Source organism: Petromyzon marinus, chromosome 60 (genome assembly GCF_048934315.1).
Source record: "Petromyzon marinus isolate PM22_M1 ecotype Great Lakes invasive population chromosome 60, UKy_Petmar_22M1.pri1.0, whole genome shotgun sequence".
In the NCBI taxonomy this organism is placed as follows: Eukaryota; Metazoa; Chordata; class Hyperoartia; order Petromyzontiformes; family Petromyzontidae; genus Petromyzon; species Petromyzon marinus.
The window spans coordinates 6,991,646-7,013,698 of record NC_133726.1 but is presented as its reverse complement, the minus strand read 5'-3'; the positions used below and the strand labels follow the sequence as shown (position 1 = coordinate 7,013,698).

The window sequence follows — 22,053 nt, the reverse complement described above, 5'->3', positions numbered from 1 at the left end:
GGTCCAGAGGTGTTGCTTGTCCGTGGATCAATGCTGCCAAAATTACGTACTCCCAGAAGGCCGTGGGGCTGTCACGGGTAGTGTAAGAAATACCGTCATGTTTTTTTACACGGCGAGACGGATATATATACGAAGGACACATGCATTTGTCAGATTATCTGTTTTATCGCTCTTGTCACGATCATGGCCGGATTAAGTTTGATGAGAGCCTGGGGGCTGTTGTAATATTGGGGGGAGGGGGGCCTCTTTGTACATTCAATTCCTTCCCTTGACTGTGTCACCACCGATGCACAATATCATAAACTCCATCGTTAGTCGCCTGATTTTACGATCTAACCCAAAAAAAAAACCTCCATTGTGGATAATATTGGTCGCGAAGGCCTACTACTGTATTTCAGTTCTAGTTTTTAAATGTGCTATATGAATTCTCCCTCTGTGGGAGCCCCGTGTCCTTTCTGAAAGACGTTGGCAAATCATCGCCTTTCTTCCATTCAGCTCTGTCCATGACATTTACTCAGAACTCGCCGTTAGATACTCTTCCAAGTTGCATGCAACAGTGGCTACGAGATGTTAACTACCTCGCCTGATATGGAGGAGGTCGTGGGTTCGATTCCGTCCCAGTGACCTGTCTATTTAGAGTTTTCATGTCTCTCTCCCTGTGGTCAAGTGGATTTTTTCTCCGGGACCTCCGGTTTTTCTCTCCACATTTAGAATTGAGATGCGTTTAGAGTATTTGGCTGCTATACGTTTCCACATAATAAGCCACTTCATTGAGCTATCATTTGTGGCCAGGTCGTTTCTTAAAGATATATAGTTTAGTGGGCCTTACCTGGTAAAAGAAAAAAAAAACGTTTAGTTTAGTTTCATCTTCCTCGACTTCTTGCTGTACCTCCGATTAGCACGGTTGACTACGCACATATACGAGCTTGACATACAAGCTCAATCAAAATCAAAACAAACATGACTCTATTGTTATTCCTACCCACCAGTCCACGTGGCCACCGCGCCACCCGTACAGCCGCTGGTACCTTTGCCCGCAGGCGCCGAGCGCCGGCTCCGTGAAGCGCACGAGCGGCGCCCGGGCTCACGGGACGGCCTCCGTGTCCACCCACCGAACGACGTCCCTAGTCATCGCTCGAAGTCACGCCAAGCACCCCCCCCACCCTCTCTTTGGACCCATGCGCTTGGCCCTCAACGTCGCGAGTTCAACCCAACCGCCGATTGATGAAGCTTGGAGAGCGCCGAATGGAGTTCAAGAGAACTCGCAAGCGAGCACCGACATTGTTGTGAAAGACCCAACGCAGAAGCAAACTGGGGTTTGATCTTCCACAAAGGAGCTCATGGTCCATCCCTAAAACCGCATGCGCCGCACAAACCACGGCAGATGCAGATACCCGATGCGCACGTGAAAAATAAAAAATAAACTCTCAAGTAGTGGTGCGACCGCGGTCATCCGGGAAGAGACCGGTACAACGGCGGAGACATCACGACGATACACTACTCCGCTTACTCCTGACGCGGCTATCCGGCTTGACCACCTCACCGTCCCGCTTAACCTACTCCGTGCCCCAACGGCGGTGAAGGGGTGGCGGAGGAGGAGGGGGGTTGGAATGAGATGAACTCTGGGCGATTGGCGGACGGCGTGCGAGCGTGAAACGGGACGACGCACGGCGACCGGTCGGCCCCGGTTGGCAATTACCAGGCCCTCCTCGGGGCTTCGCACGTCCAGCCTGGCGGCGACGAGCTGGGCTCCCCTCTGCAGGTCGCGGTGCGATGACTGCAGGATCGTCTTCTCGCAAACCTGCTGCAGCCTGGAGCCCTGCGGACAGGACGCACAATGCACACGGAGGACACGTGCGTGTGCGTGCGCGCGTGTGTGTGTGTGTAAGCGGGCCTAGTCGTTGTTCTGAGAAACCCAAAAACGTCAAACTAAACTGTTGACTATTTATTTTCTGGATATTTTTTTTTTATTTGACCAGGTTAGGTAAGGGGCCACTGGATAGCTGCTTTTGTTTTTCCAAGTGACCTGGGCACGAGTGACATGCCCAAATTAAGCGGCTTATCACATGGAAACTTACAGTAGCCAATCTGTGCGGGTTGCGCGGGGCCGCTTGAGAATACTTCGCGCCCCGAAGATGGGCGGCGCAGACGTAAACATCGAAGTACGGCACAACAATGTACTCCCAAGTTGCCCGCAGCATAGCCCCGCAGCAGCCTATAACACCCGATTATGCGTGGTGATAACACTTTTTTAAAAGCCACGAACCTCGACCTGTCACCTCGTCACTCGACACGGTTGTTTAACCCACAAACACCCTCACAGTCACCAACACAACTCACGAAACAATCGTCAATAATAGAGCGCGCGCGTGTGTGTGTGTGTGACGCAGTGTAGTGGGGGAGCGGTGGTGCAGTGGTTAGCGCGCCGCTGCGCTACGAACCCGGACGATCCGAGTTGGATTCCCCGCTCACGGCCACCAACACCGGTGACGATTAACCTGAACCGGTCTTGCGCCTCGCCTAGGTCGAATCAGCCTCAAACGAGTGCAGTACCTGGTGCGGGTGTGTGCCAACATCGCCACTCGGAAGACAAAGGCGGCCGGGCGTGCTGCTGGCCACCAAACCCCATCGTGTGCCGTGCCGGCCTTCATAGGCGCTCGCTAACTGCACTTGGACGCAACAGCCTGTTAAGGCTACACGGCGGTGACGTGAGGGGGGGGGGTTGTTGAATCCTTGTCTTTGTAACAGCGTGTGCGTGACATTAGCAGCGCGACGTTTCGGGCAACGGCCCTGCTTCCACGGTACGCGAGTATGAACCTACCCTTAAGCAAGCGTCATCCGCCGCGGCACGGAGGCGTTGGGCTCAAGCGCGAGCGCCTTCTCGTCTCGTGAGAGAGACGGCGCGACTTGCTTGACTACTGCCCAGGGGTCGTCATTCGCTCCGCGTTGCCCTGGCGCTAGCGAACAGTGCGCACACCGCACCCAGCCCTCCCGACCCATTCATAGTCGTATCAAACGAGTTTGTCCACTCTTCCCTTTTCCCACTGGCGCCATCCAACTCCCCCGTCTCGTCTTAATAACAACAGCGGGAGAGCGAGTGAAAATCCCTCTCGCGTTCACCGCATCACACCAGCACCACCAAACCACCAGACGCATTTGCTAAAACAGTACGCCGGCAAGTTTTACATTTCATGGGGGAAGGAAAACTGCAACAATAACAACAAACGAGAATGTCCTTTAGCTTAATTCACGAATGACCCACACACAGACACACCGATCTGCGTGTGTGTTGTGGTGTTGAACCGCCGCCACCACCCGGTTACAAACGAAAAGCCCTACCGTATCATTTGCCGATCTGGAGTGGCACGGCGTGGTGCTGGTGGTGGGTGGGGGAGAGCTGGCTCACAAAAAGCACGCGTGGAATGCATGCACACCCCTGCCTCTGCGCACTGTCTGCTACTTTAATGGCAATGGGCCAATTTTTCACTTGGAAAGCACGGAATGGATCGTGTTACGGGAACCGGTGCTACAATAATTAGTATTACCACTCCAACATGAACGCCACGCACAATCTTGTTTATTTTTCTCACAAGAGGGACCACGCTTCCGTTGGGATGTCTGACCAACACGTCGTACGGCTGGGCTGGCGAAGATGCAGAAGGCCACGACTACAATTCCCCAATTCGGGTGGGTACAAGCCCAGATAGTCGCGCCAGGAGTAAGCGGAGTCGTTAGTCGGCGCTGCGATGATGTCTCCTCCTTCGAATTTGTGGATCGGCGAATTGCGTCGTTGCACGGTGTTACGGGTCTGTTCTAGATAACCACAGTCGCACCGCTACTCCTGGAAAAAAAATACATTTCAGGTTATCCGCATCTGCTGCTGCTATGGTTTGTGCGGTGGACGCGGTTTAGGGGTGGACCATGAGCATCTGCATGGGAGATCAAAGCCCCGGGGGTTCTTGTGCGTTCGGGACTTTCACAGCGATGTGTTTGTTCGAGAGTTCTCTAAGAACTCCACTCAGTTCTTCGGCCTTCGTCGGGGTTGGGTTGAACTCGCGTCGTTCGAGGTGAAGCCCGTGGGTCCCCCCCAAAAAAGGGGCCTTGGCGTGACTTCAAGCGACGACCAGGGACGTTGGCGCTTTGTGGATCGGGGGCATCGCGTCCGTCATACGTCGTACGCTCTTGTTCTGTATTATCACAGTCGCGACCGGATAATTTTTTTCCTTTTTAATATCCATTTGTGGAATGTGGTAGCAGCCTTCGCGCGTAACCCATCCTGTCAAGTGAGAAAATCGCCAAGGATGTCACCAACGGGGCGACCGATCATCGATCGTCGATCTATCCCGCGGTCTTCAAAGGCGGGGGGAAAGAAAACAAACACATCAACGTCATCGATGATGTGTTTCAAGCGACAGTCAAACACGTGCACGCAAAGAACACCAGCGCCGTTGAGAAGCGTTTCACAACAACACCCCCCCCCCTCCACCATCAGCGGTTCCTGAAGAACTGCTTTCTCTAAGGTCACCGTCAAAATGACGTCGAGCAAATGCGACTCGCAGGCGGACCACAATGCAGTTCATCGGGAACTTTTTAATGTTCTTCTTTTGCACGACGCGCAACGACACGAGTGCTTTTGTGTTTACGGTTTTTTTTTGCGTGGCCGTTTGAGACTTGCGGTCTTCTCCCGTGATGAGTTCTCTAAACAGTCACCGACATGGTCAATGGCACTGCGCACGGTTTTTAGCAGAACCATGAGGATTCCCGTGCAGCACAAGGGGGGGGGGGGGTGGAGGCGAAAATACTCGAGACACTACGCACTGGGGGTGAGGAATCAAACCGAGGTGCTCCTTGCCGTGAGGCACCGCTGCACGCCACCACCATTGGCCGTCCACACTGTTGTTTCTCTCTCGGAGGAGGAGGACTAAAACAGCTGTGTGTCAAACTGGCGGCGTGTGAAAATGGCCTTGAATGGAAGGCGGTTAACACGCACATAGGCAACCGCTTCCAATTTCATGGCTTTTTAAGCACACAAGGTGACACCATCGTGATCATCATCGTGATCATCATCGTCGTCGTCTGCAGGCATGAACAATCCACTGGCGGATGAAGTCTTCCTCCAATCCAATCTTGTATCTGCGCACAAGCTGATTTCATTGCTCCGTCTCCACGGTGATCACCCTCTTTGAGCACGTGTGGCTTCGCTGTTGGCTGCCACGATCATTAATTAGCCTGGACCCCAAGTCCACCGACTTTGAGTCCACGTGATGCCTCTAACTCGACGATGTTATCTCCCTCGCCTGGTATGCAGGAGGTCGTGGGTTCGATCCCGACCCTGACACCTGCTGCTGTATATTTGGAGTTTGCGTGTCTCTCTTTCTCATCATCATCATCACGGTGGCTATGAGATGTTAACTACCTCGCTTGGTGTACAGGAGGTCGCGGGTTCGATCCCGACCCTGACACCTGCTGCTGTATATTTGGAGTTTGCGTGTCTCTCTCTCTCTCCCCATGGTCACGTGGATTTTTCTTCCAGGTCCTCTGGTTTTTCCCCTCCACATTTATAAGTGTATTTGACTGCTGCAATAAATGTCCAAATGATGATAAGCCACACTTTGATGAGCTATAATTTGTGGCCAGGTCCCTTCTGAAAAAGAGCTGTAGAGCTCGGTGGGCTTTATCTGGTAAAATAGAAATAGTATTAAAAAAAATTGCATGTTCTCCAATTCACGTTGCTCTCTCCGTTCCTCGACGACTTTTTTTCCCGAGCGTGCCTTACTTTGTTGCTGCTTTGGACGCTTTTCATCTTTTGTTCCACGTGTTCGCATAGCCTATATATAGAGAGATATACTGTGTTCGCGATTTAGTAATGGCCATTTAAAGTTTTTCGATGAATCGGTAACCTTTATTTTGAGTGCTCGGTGCGACACTGGGTCCACCTTTCAAGCAGAGCCGGCGGGAAATGAAAGGTCAAAGTGGTTTGCAGCTCAAACAAGACTGGTGGTCAGTGATGGAAATTCCACATTGCATTGGTGAGGGCGGTGAGGGCAGCACGACGCTATGCACATGGCGAGCAGAGTTCAATTCCCGGTCACGGCCAACAGTGGCGGATGATATCTGAACCGATTCTAGGCTAGCCCATCCCCCCCCCCCCCAACCCTTCACTAACCCTGCACTGACCAGCGCGGTGAAGTATGACCAAACAATACCCATGACTTGCACGGCACGGGGAGGCCTTCATCCAGCAGTGGATGGCCAAAGGGCTGAGTGCTCAGAATTTCGCACTCTGAAGGGCGATCTGAGCAGTGGGTGGTGCTACATGAGCAGTGTGGGTGGGGCTGAGCAGAGGGTGGGGCTACTGAGCAGTGGATGGGGTTACCTAAGCAGTGGGCGGGGTAACCTGAGCAGTGGGCGGGGGGGATACATGAACAGATGGCAGGATTACCTGAGCAGTGGGTGGGGCTACCTGAGCAGTGGACGGGGCTACTGACCAGTGGGCGGGGCTACTGAGCAGCGGCCAGAGCTACTAAGCAGCGGGCGGAGCGACTGAGCAGTGGGTGGGGCATCCGTCATAAAAGAGCCAATCACTGTGGGGGCCAGTGGTTGAGTGGGCGTGGTTATCAAAAAGTGGGCAGGGCTGAGGGAGGGAGGGGCTGTGTTCCGGGTTGAACCTCCAAGACATTTGGGAGCTGTGCACTTCTATGCGAATTCTTTGCACAGCCGTTAAATACATTTTGACATAAAAGGCGCTTAAGAGAAGGCATCGGCGTCTGTCTGTGCTGCAAGTTCAAGCGGCAAAGTGATTCCTATTGGTTTACTACGCCAGCTGAACAAACATCAACAGTAATACATGGGATGTCTGGGCAAATGAAACATCGCTCAGTTAGCAATGATGCACAGTATGTACTGTGTGTTGAACTTCTTTCGTACCCTACGTAGCCAACCGTGCTCATCGGAGGTGAGGGAAATGATATTAGCTGTGGCCTAAAATAAAAGTCAGGCCACTGGGTGCACAGCGCGATGCAATAACCACTGCACCACCCCTTCTACACCAACCTATAATATCCCAAATGTGATATACGTTTACAGGAACCTTTTTTTTGTCAGTATCAAATTGATGAAATCATAAGAATAGGCTTTACCCTTCCTGGTCGCGTGTAAATATATCTGCTCAACCGGAGCTAGGAACGTTTTTCATATTTGAATTTCCTTTGTACGGTTTGTCGCCTTTTTGCGTTCTCTGGTCTAACACTGGTGGCGAGACGAGACCATAGGGAAGGCCACTCTCTCTGGTGGTAGGCCAATCATTGTCAAAGACAACGCATCAATTATCGGAGCACGTTTGCATGTTTTGCCGCAAGTATGTGTGTGGTTAACGCAGACTTGATGCCTTGCAATAGGTGTCTGTTTGGTGTTTGAACATCTGAACACCTCCTATCTTATTGCTAGTAAGGGTGAAAAAACATTTCTTATCGTTTCATCATCATGATATGTTATATTTTTGTTATTTACTTTTTTTATTTTACTCCTGTCAGATTCCTTTGCTCAGATCACTAAATGAAAGCCGTTTCATTAACACCGCGTCTACGCTGCTTTGCCCTGTGCTTGCGTTCTGCCGTTGAGATGTCTTTAACGTACGTTGTTTCGTCAATATTTTCGCGTTACACCATCCCAGCTTCTCCTTTGGAAAGGAAAGATTCTTGCAGGTCCCAATGGCCTCGCGCGCGTGCCGACAATAGAACGATTCAACCGACCGCGGAACTCCTCTTGTGCCGAGCACTGGCGATGGCAAAGACTCCGCCGCAGCGTTTTGTACTCCTCCGTGCATTAACACTTGCCAACGCAAGTCCCCTGAACCCCTTAGTTTTTAATCTGGTGGCAGGTGTGCGGTGAGTCATCACCGAATGGAACCAAAGCCTCCCCCCCCCCCCGCCGAACCCGTCCCCCGTGTCGCTCGACGTACGTCGCCGTCGCCGTCGCACGTCGTCGGCCTCTCGGGGCTCGAGGACGACGCGTCCATCGGGGATTTAGCGGTGGCTCTTGAGGCCGCCGAGGAGTCCAATTCTGGATCCGCAGGGTACCGAGGGCACGCGGCCCCACGCGGGAGCGGAATCCGCAGTGCCGGGCGAATCCGCTTCGGCAGCGAGACACCGGGTCTCGAAGTGTGGCCCGCCGCCCCGCTACATCCACGGTCGTTGTCGTCGGCCTTTTAAGGAGACTCGAAATTAACGAGCTGAATGGCTCGTTAAGCTCGAGTGCCCGTGAATCGGCGTGAAGGCACAATGGATTGATGCACAGCGGAGAATAATAAAAAATATACCCCGCAGCAAGTCTGCTGCATTCCTTTGTGCACAACTGCCACAACCACTCCGTTCACTTTTGCGCGATAAATACATACGCGCCGTTTCCAATGTAGCAGGCCGCGCGTTGCAATGGCACAATTCAAACTGCGAATGATAATCTAAACTAAACAATTTTTATTTTACAAAGTAAGGCCCACTGAGCTGTATAGATCTTTTACAGAAGCGACCTGGCCATCACAAATGATAGCTCGGTGGAGGTGGCTTATCATCATGTGGACATTTATAGCGGCCACATACTCTTAACTCGTGTCGATTTTTAAATGTGGAGGGAAAAACCGGAGGACCCAGAGAAAAATCCACGCGACCACAGGGAGAGAGACACGCAAGATCCAAATATACAGGCGTCAGGGTCTGGATCGAACCCACGACCTCCTGCATACAAAGCGAGGGAGTTAACATCCCGCCACCGCCGTGCCCAATACCTCTCAGATACGCCGAGAGGTATCTAGGTGGATATCTATGCCCACCACAAAATACCCCCCCCCCCCGCCTCCCGGCCACCGCTGTGTAGCTTTAACAAACTGTTAGGGCAAGTGCTGTTAGCAAGCACCTATGAAAACCAGCGTGGCACACGAGGGGGTAGGTGGCCAGCTCCACGCCCAGTCACCTTTGTCTCCCGAGTGGCGCACCAGGTACTCGTTTGAGGCCGAGCCGACCTAGGAGAGAGGCCCAGGACCGGTTCAGATAATCGTCACTGGGTGTTGGTGGCGGCCGTGAGCGGGAATCGAACCCGGGTCGTCCGGTTCATAGCGCAGCGGCGGTAACCGCTTCGCCACGGCTCCCCGTAACGCACACAAACACGCGCAGACACACACGTGCGCAATGGCTTGTGTCAGCTGAAAAACCTCCTATTACTCAAAAGCCAATCTGTTTAGTCAATACCCGGTGCATAAAGCAACTGCACGGGGCGACGCTGCAGCGTGGGATGGCCGGTATTGATGCAGCCCGGCTGAGATAAATAAAGGCTCAGTGCGTAGCCGCAGGCAATCATTTCACTCGGCCGTGACCAACAATGTTGTGGCCCGTGCGACTCCTACCCGCTGTGCCTCTTTACCGACGATGAGACAAGCGACGGCGTGCCGATAGATCATCCGAACCGGCGCCGCTGCAGCCTTCAGCCATGGCCACAGAGTACCGGCAGGCCCCTGCCAGAACGTTGACTTTAAACTATTTTATAACTAAACAATTTTTTTTATATTCTTGGTTCTTTCGGTAAAGTCACGTTGATAGAAAATAAAAAAAATAAAACATTTAAAGTTGAAAATAATATTTGTATTTTCTATCTACGTGACTTTACCAAAAAAAACCAAGGATACGAATTCCTGCAGTCACGAAATTTTTAAGTCAAAACTATTTTTTGTTTTTATTTATCCAGAAGAGGGCCCACACTGAGCTACGTAGCTCTTTTTCAGAAGCGACCCTGGCTATTGCAAACGATGGCTCAACAAAGTGGCTCATCATCATCATCATCGTGGCCAAATACTCTAAACGTGCGACGGAGATTCTGAATGTGGAGGGGAAAACCGGAGGACCCAGAGAATAATCCACGTGACCACAGGGAGAGAGACATGCAAAACTCAAAATATATAGGCATCAGGGTTGGGATCGAACCCACGACCTCCTGTATACCTGCCGAGGTAGTTAACATTTCACCAGCATGGCGGCACCGTTGCATTGAGCCTTCGGGTTTGCCATCTGTCCCACTGTAGTCCAAACTCAGATTGTATTTCTCCGTCGGCACGAGGGCAGTTATCGTACCTGTGCGGTACGTTACATTTATTTCACGCAATATGTAGCAAAAAGTGCTAATCGGAGGTGCGAGGAAAGAACAACAAAGTAAACACAAAAAAGCAGTTCTAAAGAAATTAGTTTTCAATCTAGATTTAAAAGTACAGAGCTCCAGTGGATGGTTAGCCAAAAGCCGCTGCGAGGATGACCGGAGTTTGTTTGATAAGTTTTTGTTCCTTGACGAGATCAGCAAGGTATTGTGGTTCATTTGTGGCTTTCGTTGGGACAGGATTCTTCAGGAAATCGTAGAGAAAAATAAGAAAAAAAATCTCGTTCAACGCACGGCAGTGTGACGCTGTTTGGTCCAGAACAAGGCACTCACCACGTGTAAAATCTTCTCTTCGATTTCTTCAATCGTGCAGTTCTGCACACAAAACGAGAGGCAGGTAATGTTGGTTTCCGAAACGACATCAACTTATCGGGGAAGGGGAGGCTACGGAGTGGAAGGAGCTTTTCCCCCGAATTGATGCGACCACGCGTTTCACTTTGACAGAACCGGCTCAGAGGTCACGTGCTCGCAGATTTAACTGAAGCGCCGCGTTCATTAGTAGCCAGCCGCCGCCCGACCTAGCGACATAGCTTTTTGGGTTTAGTTTGTTGTCTTTCCCCCGCACCTCCGATTAGCACGGTTGACTACGTACGGTGCGAAAGAGTTTCAACAACATAAATACCTCGCGCATCAGTGGTGCCAATAAAATTAGTACCACTTTGGGCGGAAGTCAGCGCTGATTGTTGCTTGGATAGACCTGTCCCCACCATGGGAATGTGGAATTACCATCAACCGGATCAGCGGGGCTGTTAATGGGAGACGAGCACCAATGGCTCAGTGCTCAAGTGCGCGGGAAATCACTTTTGACTTTGACCGTGCACCCTGGATGTAATTTTTAGAAAGACATGCTGTACCAATAAATAAATAGACACCTCCGGCGTTTTAAAATCTTAATTTCACTAACGGGTCCCGTTTTACTTTCAATCAGCGGATGTGTTGCCGCTCATTCAGTGACCTTAATTATCCGCGCCCGCTATAGCCAGCGCGGGCGAGTGAATCACGCTTTCCCCGTGTGTGTCAAGAGGCACTCGGAGATAAGTGCAGGCCGTGCATTCATTATCATTGATGAGCGTCGGTGGCTGCCCAGGCAAGTCTCTGTGTTAATTCATCGTGACACCATCTGGCCAAAAAAGTACATATGCAAATAAATAATAATAATACTGGCAGCATCTCAAAAAATATACGCTCACACACAAAGATCCCCCGCCCACCCGGACATGTGGGGCAAGTGCTGTTAGCGAGCACCTATGCAGGCCAGCACGGCGCACGAGGGGGTGGGTGGCCAGCACCACGCCCGGCCGCCTTTTTCTCCATAGTGGCGATATTTACAAACCACACCAGGTATTCATTTGAGGCCGAGTCGGCCAAAGGAAGGCCTAGGACGGATTCAAGATAATTGTCAGAGGTGTTGGCCATGAGCGGTAAACCAACTCGGATCGCCGGGTGTGTGGCACAGCGACGCTAACCGCTGCGCCGCCTCTCCCAGGTAGCTTCAACCCAGCATAATGCGGCGAATGAAAATATGTTGTTCAAACACACGGGCGCGCAGACGCGCCTGCTCATACGCACGCACGCACCCACGCACAAAACAAAACACAAGAAACGGCAGCTACCTCGGCGGTTGCTGTTTAATAACTCCCGCATTGAATTTTGATCGCGAGCCCAACGGACGGTTCGGAGTAATGCACTGGGCCTCTGCGACGGAGCGCAAGGTGGGGGGGGTGGGGGTGGGTCATCGTTTTGAATCTCGTTATAAAACAAAGCGACTTGTTCCCCGTCGCCTCTATCAAACCACGCTTCCGTAATTAGCGGTGGGAATTTGAAATGCGACGTTTCAACTGAAGCTGCGGTTGGAATTCATAATGCACAGTGGAGGGTCGTGGGGGGGGGGGACGTGCGTTTGTTTATGCTGCTGCATTTCACCCGCTATTTATTTCTATTCAGGGCTCTTGACGATCGTGTGATGAAATCAATTGGCTGAGAAATGTAAACTACAAAAGGCTATAAACTATTTTTATTCTACCACGTAAGGGCCACTGAGTTAATATAGTTCTTTGTCAGATGTGACCTGTCTACAAAGGATCGCTCAACAAAGTGGCTTATCGCATGGAAATTTACAGTGGCAGCCAAATACCGATTCTCAGTGTGGAAGAAAAACCGGAAGAGCCCGAGAAAAACGCACGAGAGAGACATGCAAACACCAAATATACAGCAGCAGCAGGCGTCATGGTCAGGATCGAACCCACGACCTCCTGTACACTGGGCGAGGTAGTTAACATCTCGCCACCGTGTCGCCCCATGTACAAGATGTGGTGTCACACGTGAGGAGACCGTGACGCCCGGCTTTTTGTGGCGATCCTTTAACAAAAATAAAAAATCTTAGCATTTATTTTTTTTAATCCAAAACTCATCTCCTATGTTTTACTTTCACTTCCTACCGCACTGCAGAAAATATTTATGAGGAAATATATCCTTCGACAGCGGCGTGCAACCTCCCGCTCTCGCACAAAAACACGCTGTCATGGAATATTTTATGTCCGCGCAAGATATAAATGGAGTGGGTGGGGGGAGGGTGACCGACTTAACGGCTCCCGCGAGGAGGGAGGATTTATTGATAATTCACCCCGAACGCCACAGCGCGAGAATGGAAGGATGGGCTAGGAACGTGGAGGCAGACTCACCGTGACCTTTGGAACGGTGACGCAGCGAGAACGCTGAATATTAAACTGGAACGCAATCCACAACAAAGCCATCATGCTTAACTGCAAGGGAAACTCACCCACTAACTCACCCACCCACTCACTCACCAGGCTGCAGGTGACAACAACACACTCACCCACTAGCTCGCTTGCTAACTCACCACACTGCAGGTCACAAACAACACACTCACTCGTTCACCCACCGAATCACCACACTGCAGGTCACAAGCAACACATTCACTCGCTCACCCACCCACTCATCACACTACAGGTGACACCACTTATCTTTCTGCTTTCACCCTCGCACCACTCCACTATGAAATTCCACTTCCATCATCACCCCCACCATCGTCTCTTTGCCCAGCCGCCACCCTCCACCCCAAAGCTCATGTGATTCAAGAAACGCATCACCGCATGCACTCTTCTCTACTCCACCTTCAATGGTGCCGTTTGTTGCTGGCCGCCGGGCGTTTTGGAAGCGCTGACCTGGCGTGTGACCTTGGAGAGCTGCAGGCAGAGCTGCACGACGGCGTTGTGCGCTGCCGCAAACTCCTCGGCCTCAGGAAACCTGCGGAGACACGGGCGGGTCGCAAGGTTCAACATACACACATGCGCCACTGATGTTAGCCGTGGCCGCGAATCGAAACTCAGGTCGTCGGGTTCGTAGTGCAATGGCTGTGCCACCGCTGCATCCCACAATGCACCGGGACCGATTACATCGAACGGCACGGTTCCTGCTCAGAGCGATCACGCCAAACAAAGCCGCGACGCGCTTTTCGCAGATTGAAAGTGCTAATTTTTTTTCATTTTTTGCAACGCTATAATAACCAACCCACGCCGCCATCCCTTCATGATCACTCAGACGGGTATGAGCGCGTGAATCGCGTAATACCTCTCTCAGTCGCTATACGAACCACAGGCAGAGGCCATTTAACGAAAATTCGGATGCAATTTATCAAAAAATGTAAGGATTAATTGCGACGCACCAAGTGATAATGGAAATCGGCAAAAAAACACGCTTCGACTCTTTGAGATGAGACCCTGGCGTCGTTGTGTTTGGAAGAAGGGCCCGTCGACTCCCGGAGACTGGCAATCTTTGCGTCGAAAAAAAAAAAAACACGTGCTGCCGGATCGCTCGGCGAAATGAACGCGCCCGCGCACGAGGAACTGCAATCGTAGGGGCTCGGGGGTTGTGACAATGTGAAGGATGGAGCTGCACAAACGGTACGAGAACGATGTCAACGCTGACCGAGGGCAGGTTTCCCCTCGCTCTGCGCGGGTTCGGTTTGTGCGATTGTCGCCCCGATTGTATGCGGCGAACCGATTTCTAATCCAAAATTCGCTCAACCGTGCGGTTTTAATTCACTCGCATGCGGCGGATGTGCGGTCGGACGGGGGACAACATTGTGCGCGTACTGTGATGTGCGCACTAGGGGAGGCCCAGGACCGGTTCAGATAATCATCACTGGTGTTGTCCATGATCGGGATTCGAACTCGGGTCGCCGGGTTTCCTAGTGCAGCGCGCTAACCGCTACACTACCGCTCCCCACTACACAAAGACACATGCACACAGATACATACAGCTAAGGAAGACCGAGATACAGCATTGTGTGTGTACTGTGTGCGTTACTCGGCAGGAAGACGTCACCTTGTGCGGTGCATTGTGGGTTGGGTGACTGTGCGCTCCATGATGCTGAGCGGGTTCGCCTTGTACGCCCCTGTTTTATGGAAGGTATCTACACCTCCGACTACCGCGCAGAACGAGGGAAACTAAGTGCAAAAATATTTTCAGGAATCTAAAGTTCTTAATGATGGGTAATAACGCTACGCACGCTCAACACATTATCTAATCATGCATATTTGTATAGTAAAAGGACATTTATATGTATTTTTATGCTTGATTACCCAGCAAAGTCTCACACAGTCATTTGGAGTGTAATTTTCCAGCATTGGAATGTTTTGGCCAACAACCCCCATCGAGTTGACTGTAATTGCATTAAAAAAAATTGGCCTCCGCTTGCAAATCCTGCACCAAACTCGCCAAGATTACTCACCTCTGCCGCCCCATGGGAGGGTTAGGGTGTGGGGTTAATCATTCTGCACTGTCATTAAACGAGCAGAGCTCTTATTTATTTACTTATTATATCCGTCCCTCCAGTCAGCCAGCCAAACTCAAAAAAATAATAATAAACTGGATAGAAAAATATTTATTTGCACCCAAATGAATAGGAATGTTTATTTAGGCTGGAGGAATCCGATGAGCTGCGAAGCTCTTGCTCGAAGACGTCCGGTCGGCGGTCACTGATCACGTGGTGGTGCTGCTGCCCACGGACTTAACGGAAACGGCTCGCGTGGCTGCCAGAGTGGTGGCGGCGGTCGTTGTTGTCGTTGTTGTCGTTGTTGTTGTCGTTGTTATTGTCGTTGTTGTCATTGTTGTTGTCATCGTTGTCGTCGTTGTTGTCGAGGCGACTCCACAAGCCGCCCGCAATGCCCGTGGGCACACCGCACCGCCAACGACGGGGCAACGGAATTTAAATTTCACAGCGGTTGTTCCGCGCGAGCCCAGATGTCGAGGATTTAAGCTGCCTTACCCACCACTTGATGCTGCTACGGCCGCGCAATAATGGTTCAGTGCCACACACACACCAGAGTCGCAATCCAGAGCTCACTGGTTCGACTCCATCTCCCGACGCCACACGATTGTGCAATCCCCCCCCCCCCCCGTCCACCGAGCAGCGAAATGGTGGGTTAAAGTGTGGGCATTCCCACTTCTTCAAAGGACACCTGAGCCGGCGTGGAAGCGTAGGCCAAATTCCCTCGAGAGGGGCTCTCCCTCTTGAGCAGGCGCTTCTCCTAGCATTGGCACGAGCCAAGAACTTGCAGGGCTGTGCCCTTACCCCCCCCCTCCCCCCTGAAAAAAAAAAAGACCGGGCAGGGGAGGGCGGATCATGCAGAGGCCCACAGCCGGGCCTATAGCTCCATCACTGGGCGAGGTCACGGGGTCACTGCTTCGCTGGACCTCTCGGCTTCTGCAGGAGGGATGCAATGCGCAAATGGGTTGCAGCGTGCAGGGGAGTGGAGCGTGCAGGGAATTGCAGCATGCGGGGGGGGGGGGGGGGTGGGTGGGTGACGTCGTGAGGTGTCTTCCGCGAATCCTTTGGCAGGCCCGGACCGCATGACAGAGCTGTCCAAGGCTCCCGCCGCCATGCGCGCCACGCACCCCAGCTGCCTCCCCCACCGCGCGTCAAGACCGCCGCCACTCGCCTGTCGAGCCACGAGAGGAGAGCCTTGGCCACGGCGATGAGCTGCAGCACGGCGGCGAGCAGCTCCGACGAGGCGGGCCCGGCGTCGTCTCTGCGCTGACGGCGACCCACGACGGCCTGCAGGTCGTGCGCGGCGGCGATAAGCTTGCGAGCGAACGCCGACACGCTGTCCGTCTCCAGGCCGTAGTGCTGCGTCGCGACAAACAGCACAGCGTCCGCGGGGTGTTACCGCCCTCGCCTGGTACGCAGGAGGTCGTGGGGTACGATCGCGACCCTGGCGATGCCTGCCGTGTTTTCTCTCAGGAAAAACGAGCGTCACGGTCTCACATGCGACGCCACATCTCGTACATTGGGCGCCACGGTGGCGCGATGTTAACGACCTCGCCTGGTGTACAGGAGGTCGTGGGTTCGATCCTGACCCTGACGCTTATATAATTGGAGTTCGCATGTTCTCCCCGTGGCAACGTGGATTTTTCTCCGGGTCCTCCGGTTTTTCCCCTTCACATTTAGAATTGACATCATGCGTTTAGAGTATATAAATTCCCACGATGATGATGAGCCACATTGTTGAGCTATCAAGTCGCTTCTACATCGGTCAGTAGGCCTTACCTGGTAAAAATTAAAATAGTTTGTTTTTGTTTGTTTTGGCCAAGCAGCAGCGGCCCATTCACAGGTTGTTGCAGGGGGTTCACGGTTCGAAGCCCGCGGCCACCCTGGTTAATGCCACGGGGAAGCATGAACCGTAAAGTAGGGCGCCGCGTCCCTTTTCCAGTGGACGTCGACGATTCCCGTGACGTCGTTCGAAAAAGTAGGCCGCGCGTCCAAGTTTATCTTTAAAAAAAAAAGAGAGAAAATAAAACTGCGAAGAAATATATCCGCCGATCGCTCAGCTGGATTCCTAGCAAAAAAGCGGCAAACTCGCCCCCGACGGCCGACTGCACCCCATCTGTGCAACACGGCGCCTTCGCCGAAACCTCACGTGGGCAAGAACGGCGCAGGTATGAGATTAACTTCACGATTCACGAGTAAGATGTGTTGTCCTTCCCGCGCACCTCCGACGGGCACGGTTGGCTACGTACGGTGCGAAAGAATTTCAACATACGCACACACACATACCCACGCTCCCCTCCACCTGAGACGGCCAATTAATAAAATTGTCACGTGAGGAACGAACCTGCTGCTGCGCCAGCACAGGCGGTGGTGTTGGGAGAACAGCGCATTCCTCTTCACCGCATTTCACTTTCGCTACCGACACAATAAAAAAATCCATGCCGAATCGTAACATTGGTCACGAAAGACGTGCTTGTTAAATTCGCACAATTAACTCAACTGTCATTGCTCTCGTACCTACGCACGTATGAATGTACGTTGAACTTCTTTCGCACCGTACGTAGCCAACCGTGCTAATCGGAGGGGGGGGGGGGGGTCCGCTTCAAATCCAAGTTCCTCAAGAAGCTCCCAGCACGTGGTGCGAAACGTCGTACGTCCTTCCGAACAACACTCGGCACAACCTCCCACGGGCAATCGGAGAGAGCCGTACGCCATTATTTTAAGACGCGTGATAGACACACGCACGCGAGAGTATTTTTACACTGCAAATTATATTTTTCAAGTGAAAACGTGTTCGTGGAGGCATTGCTGTGCTTCACACCTACGCATCACACCAACCGCACAGACGTCGCCACCGCCAACGCCGGCGTCGTCACCGCAGCTCGCGAAACCCATTTAAAACGTCAACGCGCTAAAGCACACCTCACTTCCCACCTGAACGCAACACCTGCCTCTCCATGACGTCAACATTCTTGAAATAATGAAGCCACCCGCGAGCAAACACGGAGCGATGGCATCGGCTCGGCGCGCAGCAGCTGCCGGGCGGACCGCCGCGGGGATCGCGAGAGAGATGGCGGCAGCGCTTGGTCAGAACCCTCGTCCAGCAGTCGATCGATCACGCCCGAGGTCGGCCTAAGGAATCCGTGCCATCGGCTTCGTATGACGAGGGGATTTTGTTCATAATCTCAGGGTGATGCGCCATCTCCCCTGTGCGGTCATTAGTCACCAAGCCGAGACCGTCAACTCACCACACCTGAGAACTTCAACCCCGTTATCATAATGACGCTTGTACGCGTCGATACACGAGCGAGTGCACATCCAGGACTTGAGAACACGTTGCACAAATATCACCCCACTCATCCGTACGGACTGACGGGCAAGTGCTGTTAGCAAGCACCGCGTTAATACCACCGTAACAAATAAAGGAGTGGTGTGATTAGCTTACATTTCCCTATACTTTTCACTCCTATCGTGTTTTTGCATTGTTATTTGTTGTAACTTTCCGACCTGTCCCTACTGGGATCCCAATGCGCAATGCATGAAAAGCAGGAAACAAAAACAGAACCAGGGCAACCGACCAAACTATAGAGGCAAGGTCACTTTAAAGAGACGGGGTTTCCAAAGCAGACTTAAATCTATCTACCGACTCCGATTTCCCGATTTCAAGTGGCGAGGCGTTCCATAGCTTGGGTGCCACACGAACAAAAGCACCCATCGCCAAGAGAGCGCAACTTAGACCCTGGGAGTGCTGAGCAGTTGGAGATCAGAAGATCTTAAGGACCTTAATGGAATATACAAATGCATTAGTTCATGCAAGTAATGTGGGGTGAGCCCTTTTAAAGCCTTATAGGTTAATAGCAGTATCTTAAAATCCACTCGGAATTCGATTGGTAGCCAATGAAGGGATAAGAGGACTGCTGTAATGTGCTCATGGAATGGTGTACGTGTAAGCACTCTAGAAGCCGCATTCTGAACAAGCTGGAGTCTGCCCAGTACTCTGCTCTGTGAAAAAGAGCTTCATAGCTCATCGGACTCCTCCAGTAACGAACAAAGATTCCAATAAAGACTCCGACAGTGACCGGAGTAAGGCCAATTAACTCGCACGATGCTACACAACCCCGCGACTCAAAAGCCAGGATCTCACAACGGTGCCAAGCACAGCGCTCCGACCTCTGACCCACCGGGCGACCTTTGCCTTGCCAGATCTGATGGCTGCTAGGCACGCAGCGAGGCACAACCGAACAAGGGGAGGCCCAAGTCAGTGTCACATTGCACTGGCAACTGGTGCTGCGCACTAACTAGGGGTAGGGGTGCTCAGCGCCACTGTGGTTTTATGAAAACCGCCCCCCCCCCCTCTCTAAAACCGCGTGTAAAGATGTGGCTACGATATTAACCCATTAAGCACAGAAGAATATAGATTATTTTTGTTGCCGAGTCTCCGTTTTTTTCGTTATTCTCCTTTCAACAAGGAGGCAACATAAATGCCGACTGTGCCCGGTGACGGAACCGTTCGATACACAGTGGCGCATGAAAGGCAGGCTCAGTACTGAGTCAGCAGCCAGCAATTTAGCATAACTCTAGCAGCAGTAGAACTCTCCTCTTTATCTGTGGGCACGGGGGTGGTGGGGGGCAAACTTGGCTGATCCCGTCGGTAATCGACGCAGGATTCACCGGGAACCGTTCACTCCGAGGGCACCCTCAGCTGCTGTGCCTTTGCACTACGGCTAAGAGTGTAACCCGGCTCGCTGGGATGCTAATGGTGGTGGTGTTGTTCACGACACGCCATACTTCACCGCTCCCCGCACGTGGAAGTGACCTCCCGCACCGTGCGCTGAGCGCTATTTTAATATTTGCTGATGATCGCAATGAAAGTGCAAATTGGGCAGCGGGACACTGCACGCTTCCGCTCGTTTACGACCAAAAGCTGAAAACTGCTCGCGAGCTTTCGAAAGTTTGTAATGTATTTTACCCGACACGTTAATGTCTTGAATAATTCACAGCCAATGTATCATCCCCTTCGAGTGGTTCCCAGGATGATTAATCTCGGAGTAGGGCAATGCTGCAGTGGCTCGTGCAATGCACCATGAACCCAGCGAGCCTAAATGTGATCCGCGGCTTTCACTAACATCCAGAGAGGTATACTGGATGTGGTGTGCCACGTACGTAAATGTTTTCTGGGTCGCCAGACAGACCAGGATGAAGCTTAGCAACGGGGTGTCAGCACAGGCGGCTGGGAGCATTGGCTGGGCAAGAGCGAGCAGAGAGCCATGGTAAGGAGAGAAGAAGAGAGTCAAGGAGAGGAGAATGTAAAGAGTCATGGAGAAGGAAGGAGAGAGATAAGGGGAGAGAGAGTGGAGAGAGCCATGGTGAAGAGAGTGAAGAGCCAAGGAGAGGAGAGTGGAGAGAACTATGGAGAGGAGAGAGGGGAGAACCACGGAGAGCAGAGTGGAGAGAGCCAAGGGGATGAGAGAGAGCGGAGAGAGAGCCATGGAGAGGAGAATGGAGAAAGCCATGGAGAGAGCCAATGGGAGGAGAGAGAGCGGATAGAGAGCCATGGAGAGCCGAGAGCCACGGAGAGAGCCGAGGGGAGAGAGAGCCGAGGAGGGAGAGCCGAGGAAAGAGAGCGGAGAGAGATCCGTGGAGAGGAGTGGAGAGAGCCGAGGGGAGAGAGAGTGCGTCTCGTCGCACCAGGGAGTGAAGCAAGCCGGTCGCGTGCAGCAGCAGCTCCTGGTGGCCCAGGCGCCCGACGCCCATCACCTCGAGCTGCTCGGCGCTCATGGCCAGCAGGGCCGCGCCGTCCACACGGTGCTCCAGGAAGGCCGGCGCGTACTGCTGCAGGCCCGCCTCCAAGCCTGCGCCACTCGCAACATTCATTCCGATAGTCATTAATTCGTGTAATTATCTGCCCAGTGGCGAAGTTTGTATTATTATTGTTGTTGTTCCAACATTTGTGTTTACCAAAGAAGAGTCCACCGTGTAGTAAACAAAACATATTAAATAGATCAGCAGACATTGTCTCCTTCATATGTGTCCGCACGTAAAATAAAAAAGTAGAATTTTTTTAATTGTTTTTAAGGACATTTAAAAGTATTCTTTACACAACCCATCGTCTCTACGCCCTTATGGGATCGGTTTTGACACACAGTGTCCCATCAGCAGAGTCCATTGTGCGTGATTTGAACCAATGCCCGTGGACTGCCGGATATTAAAGGCAAGGACCGCTCCATTTAAGGCACGAGTCCGAGTTAACGACGTAAAGTGATTATTGTGAATTGAGTCACCAGCTCCACAACCACTTCCCCCAGCCCTGGAGGCCCGCAATGCCGTGGGAAGCTTTCCGTGGAACTGAAATCGGACGCCCCAGCCCTGGAGGCCCGAAATGTCGTGGGAAGCGTTCCGTGGAACTGAAATTGCACGCGGGCCTAGGTGGGCACATCACGCAAGCGATGGAACCATCGGACGCACGGAACTCCCCGCCAACACAGTGGTGGTGGTGACCCTACAGTAGGTAGTACAGCAAGTTGGGTTGCGATCTGTTCGTGCGGATGCCTTTTGAGTGATTGTTCATGGCCTGTGTGGGTTTGTGCCAACCATGACAATTCGCGTATGATTGTGCTTTTATTCGAATGTACCAGGTCTATCTATGCCCTCGTGTCATTTTTGTCATAATCCTCCTGTGCCACCCCAGGTAGCGGCAGTGGTTATCGCACTGCGCTAGTTTCAATTCCCGCTCACGACCGACGACAGTGACGAATATTCTAAGCGTTACCGGCCCTCTCCGAGATGAGTGCCTTGTGCGTTGTGTATAAACACTTCAGCGCTGGGGAGACAAAGGCGGCCAGGCGTGGTGCCGGTCACCCACTCCCTCGTGTTCCATGCCGGCCTTCACTGGTGCTCGCTAACAGCACTTGTCACAACAGTCTGTTTCGGCGATACGAGGTGACCTTTGTATTTTATGCCACCCACACCCTGTCCTCACAGTCACCTTGTTCTCACAGCCCGTGCCCCCTCCAGACTCATGTATGGATGGCATCTTGAGGATGCCAAGAGCAATGGCAATACGC

At 52.3% G+C, this 22,053-nt stretch overlaps 1 protein-coding gene across 4 annotated transcripts in view; it reads right to left on the bottom strand.

Annotated features, from left to right (window-relative positions):
• LOC116955621 (connector enhancer of kinase suppressor of ras 2-like) overlaps positions 1-22,053 on the bottom strand; it is a 65,578-nt gene that overhangs the window by 42,339 nt on the left and 1,186 nt on the right. Inside the window, exons 2-6 of one of the 4 annotated variants that reach the window (XM_076053316.1) lie at positions 20,678-20,841; positions 16,161-16,348; positions 13,332-13,464; positions 10,471-10,512; positions 1,700-1,819 (exon numbers count right to left, since the gene is read on the bottom strand). In XM_076053316.1, the coding sequence (XP_075909431.1) occupies positions 1,700-1,819; positions 10,471-10,512; positions 13,332-13,464; positions 16,161-16,348; positions 20,678-20,841 (647 nt within the window). The other 3 variants (XM_076053317.1, XM_076053319.1, XM_076053318.1) reach the window with 3 other exon arrangements.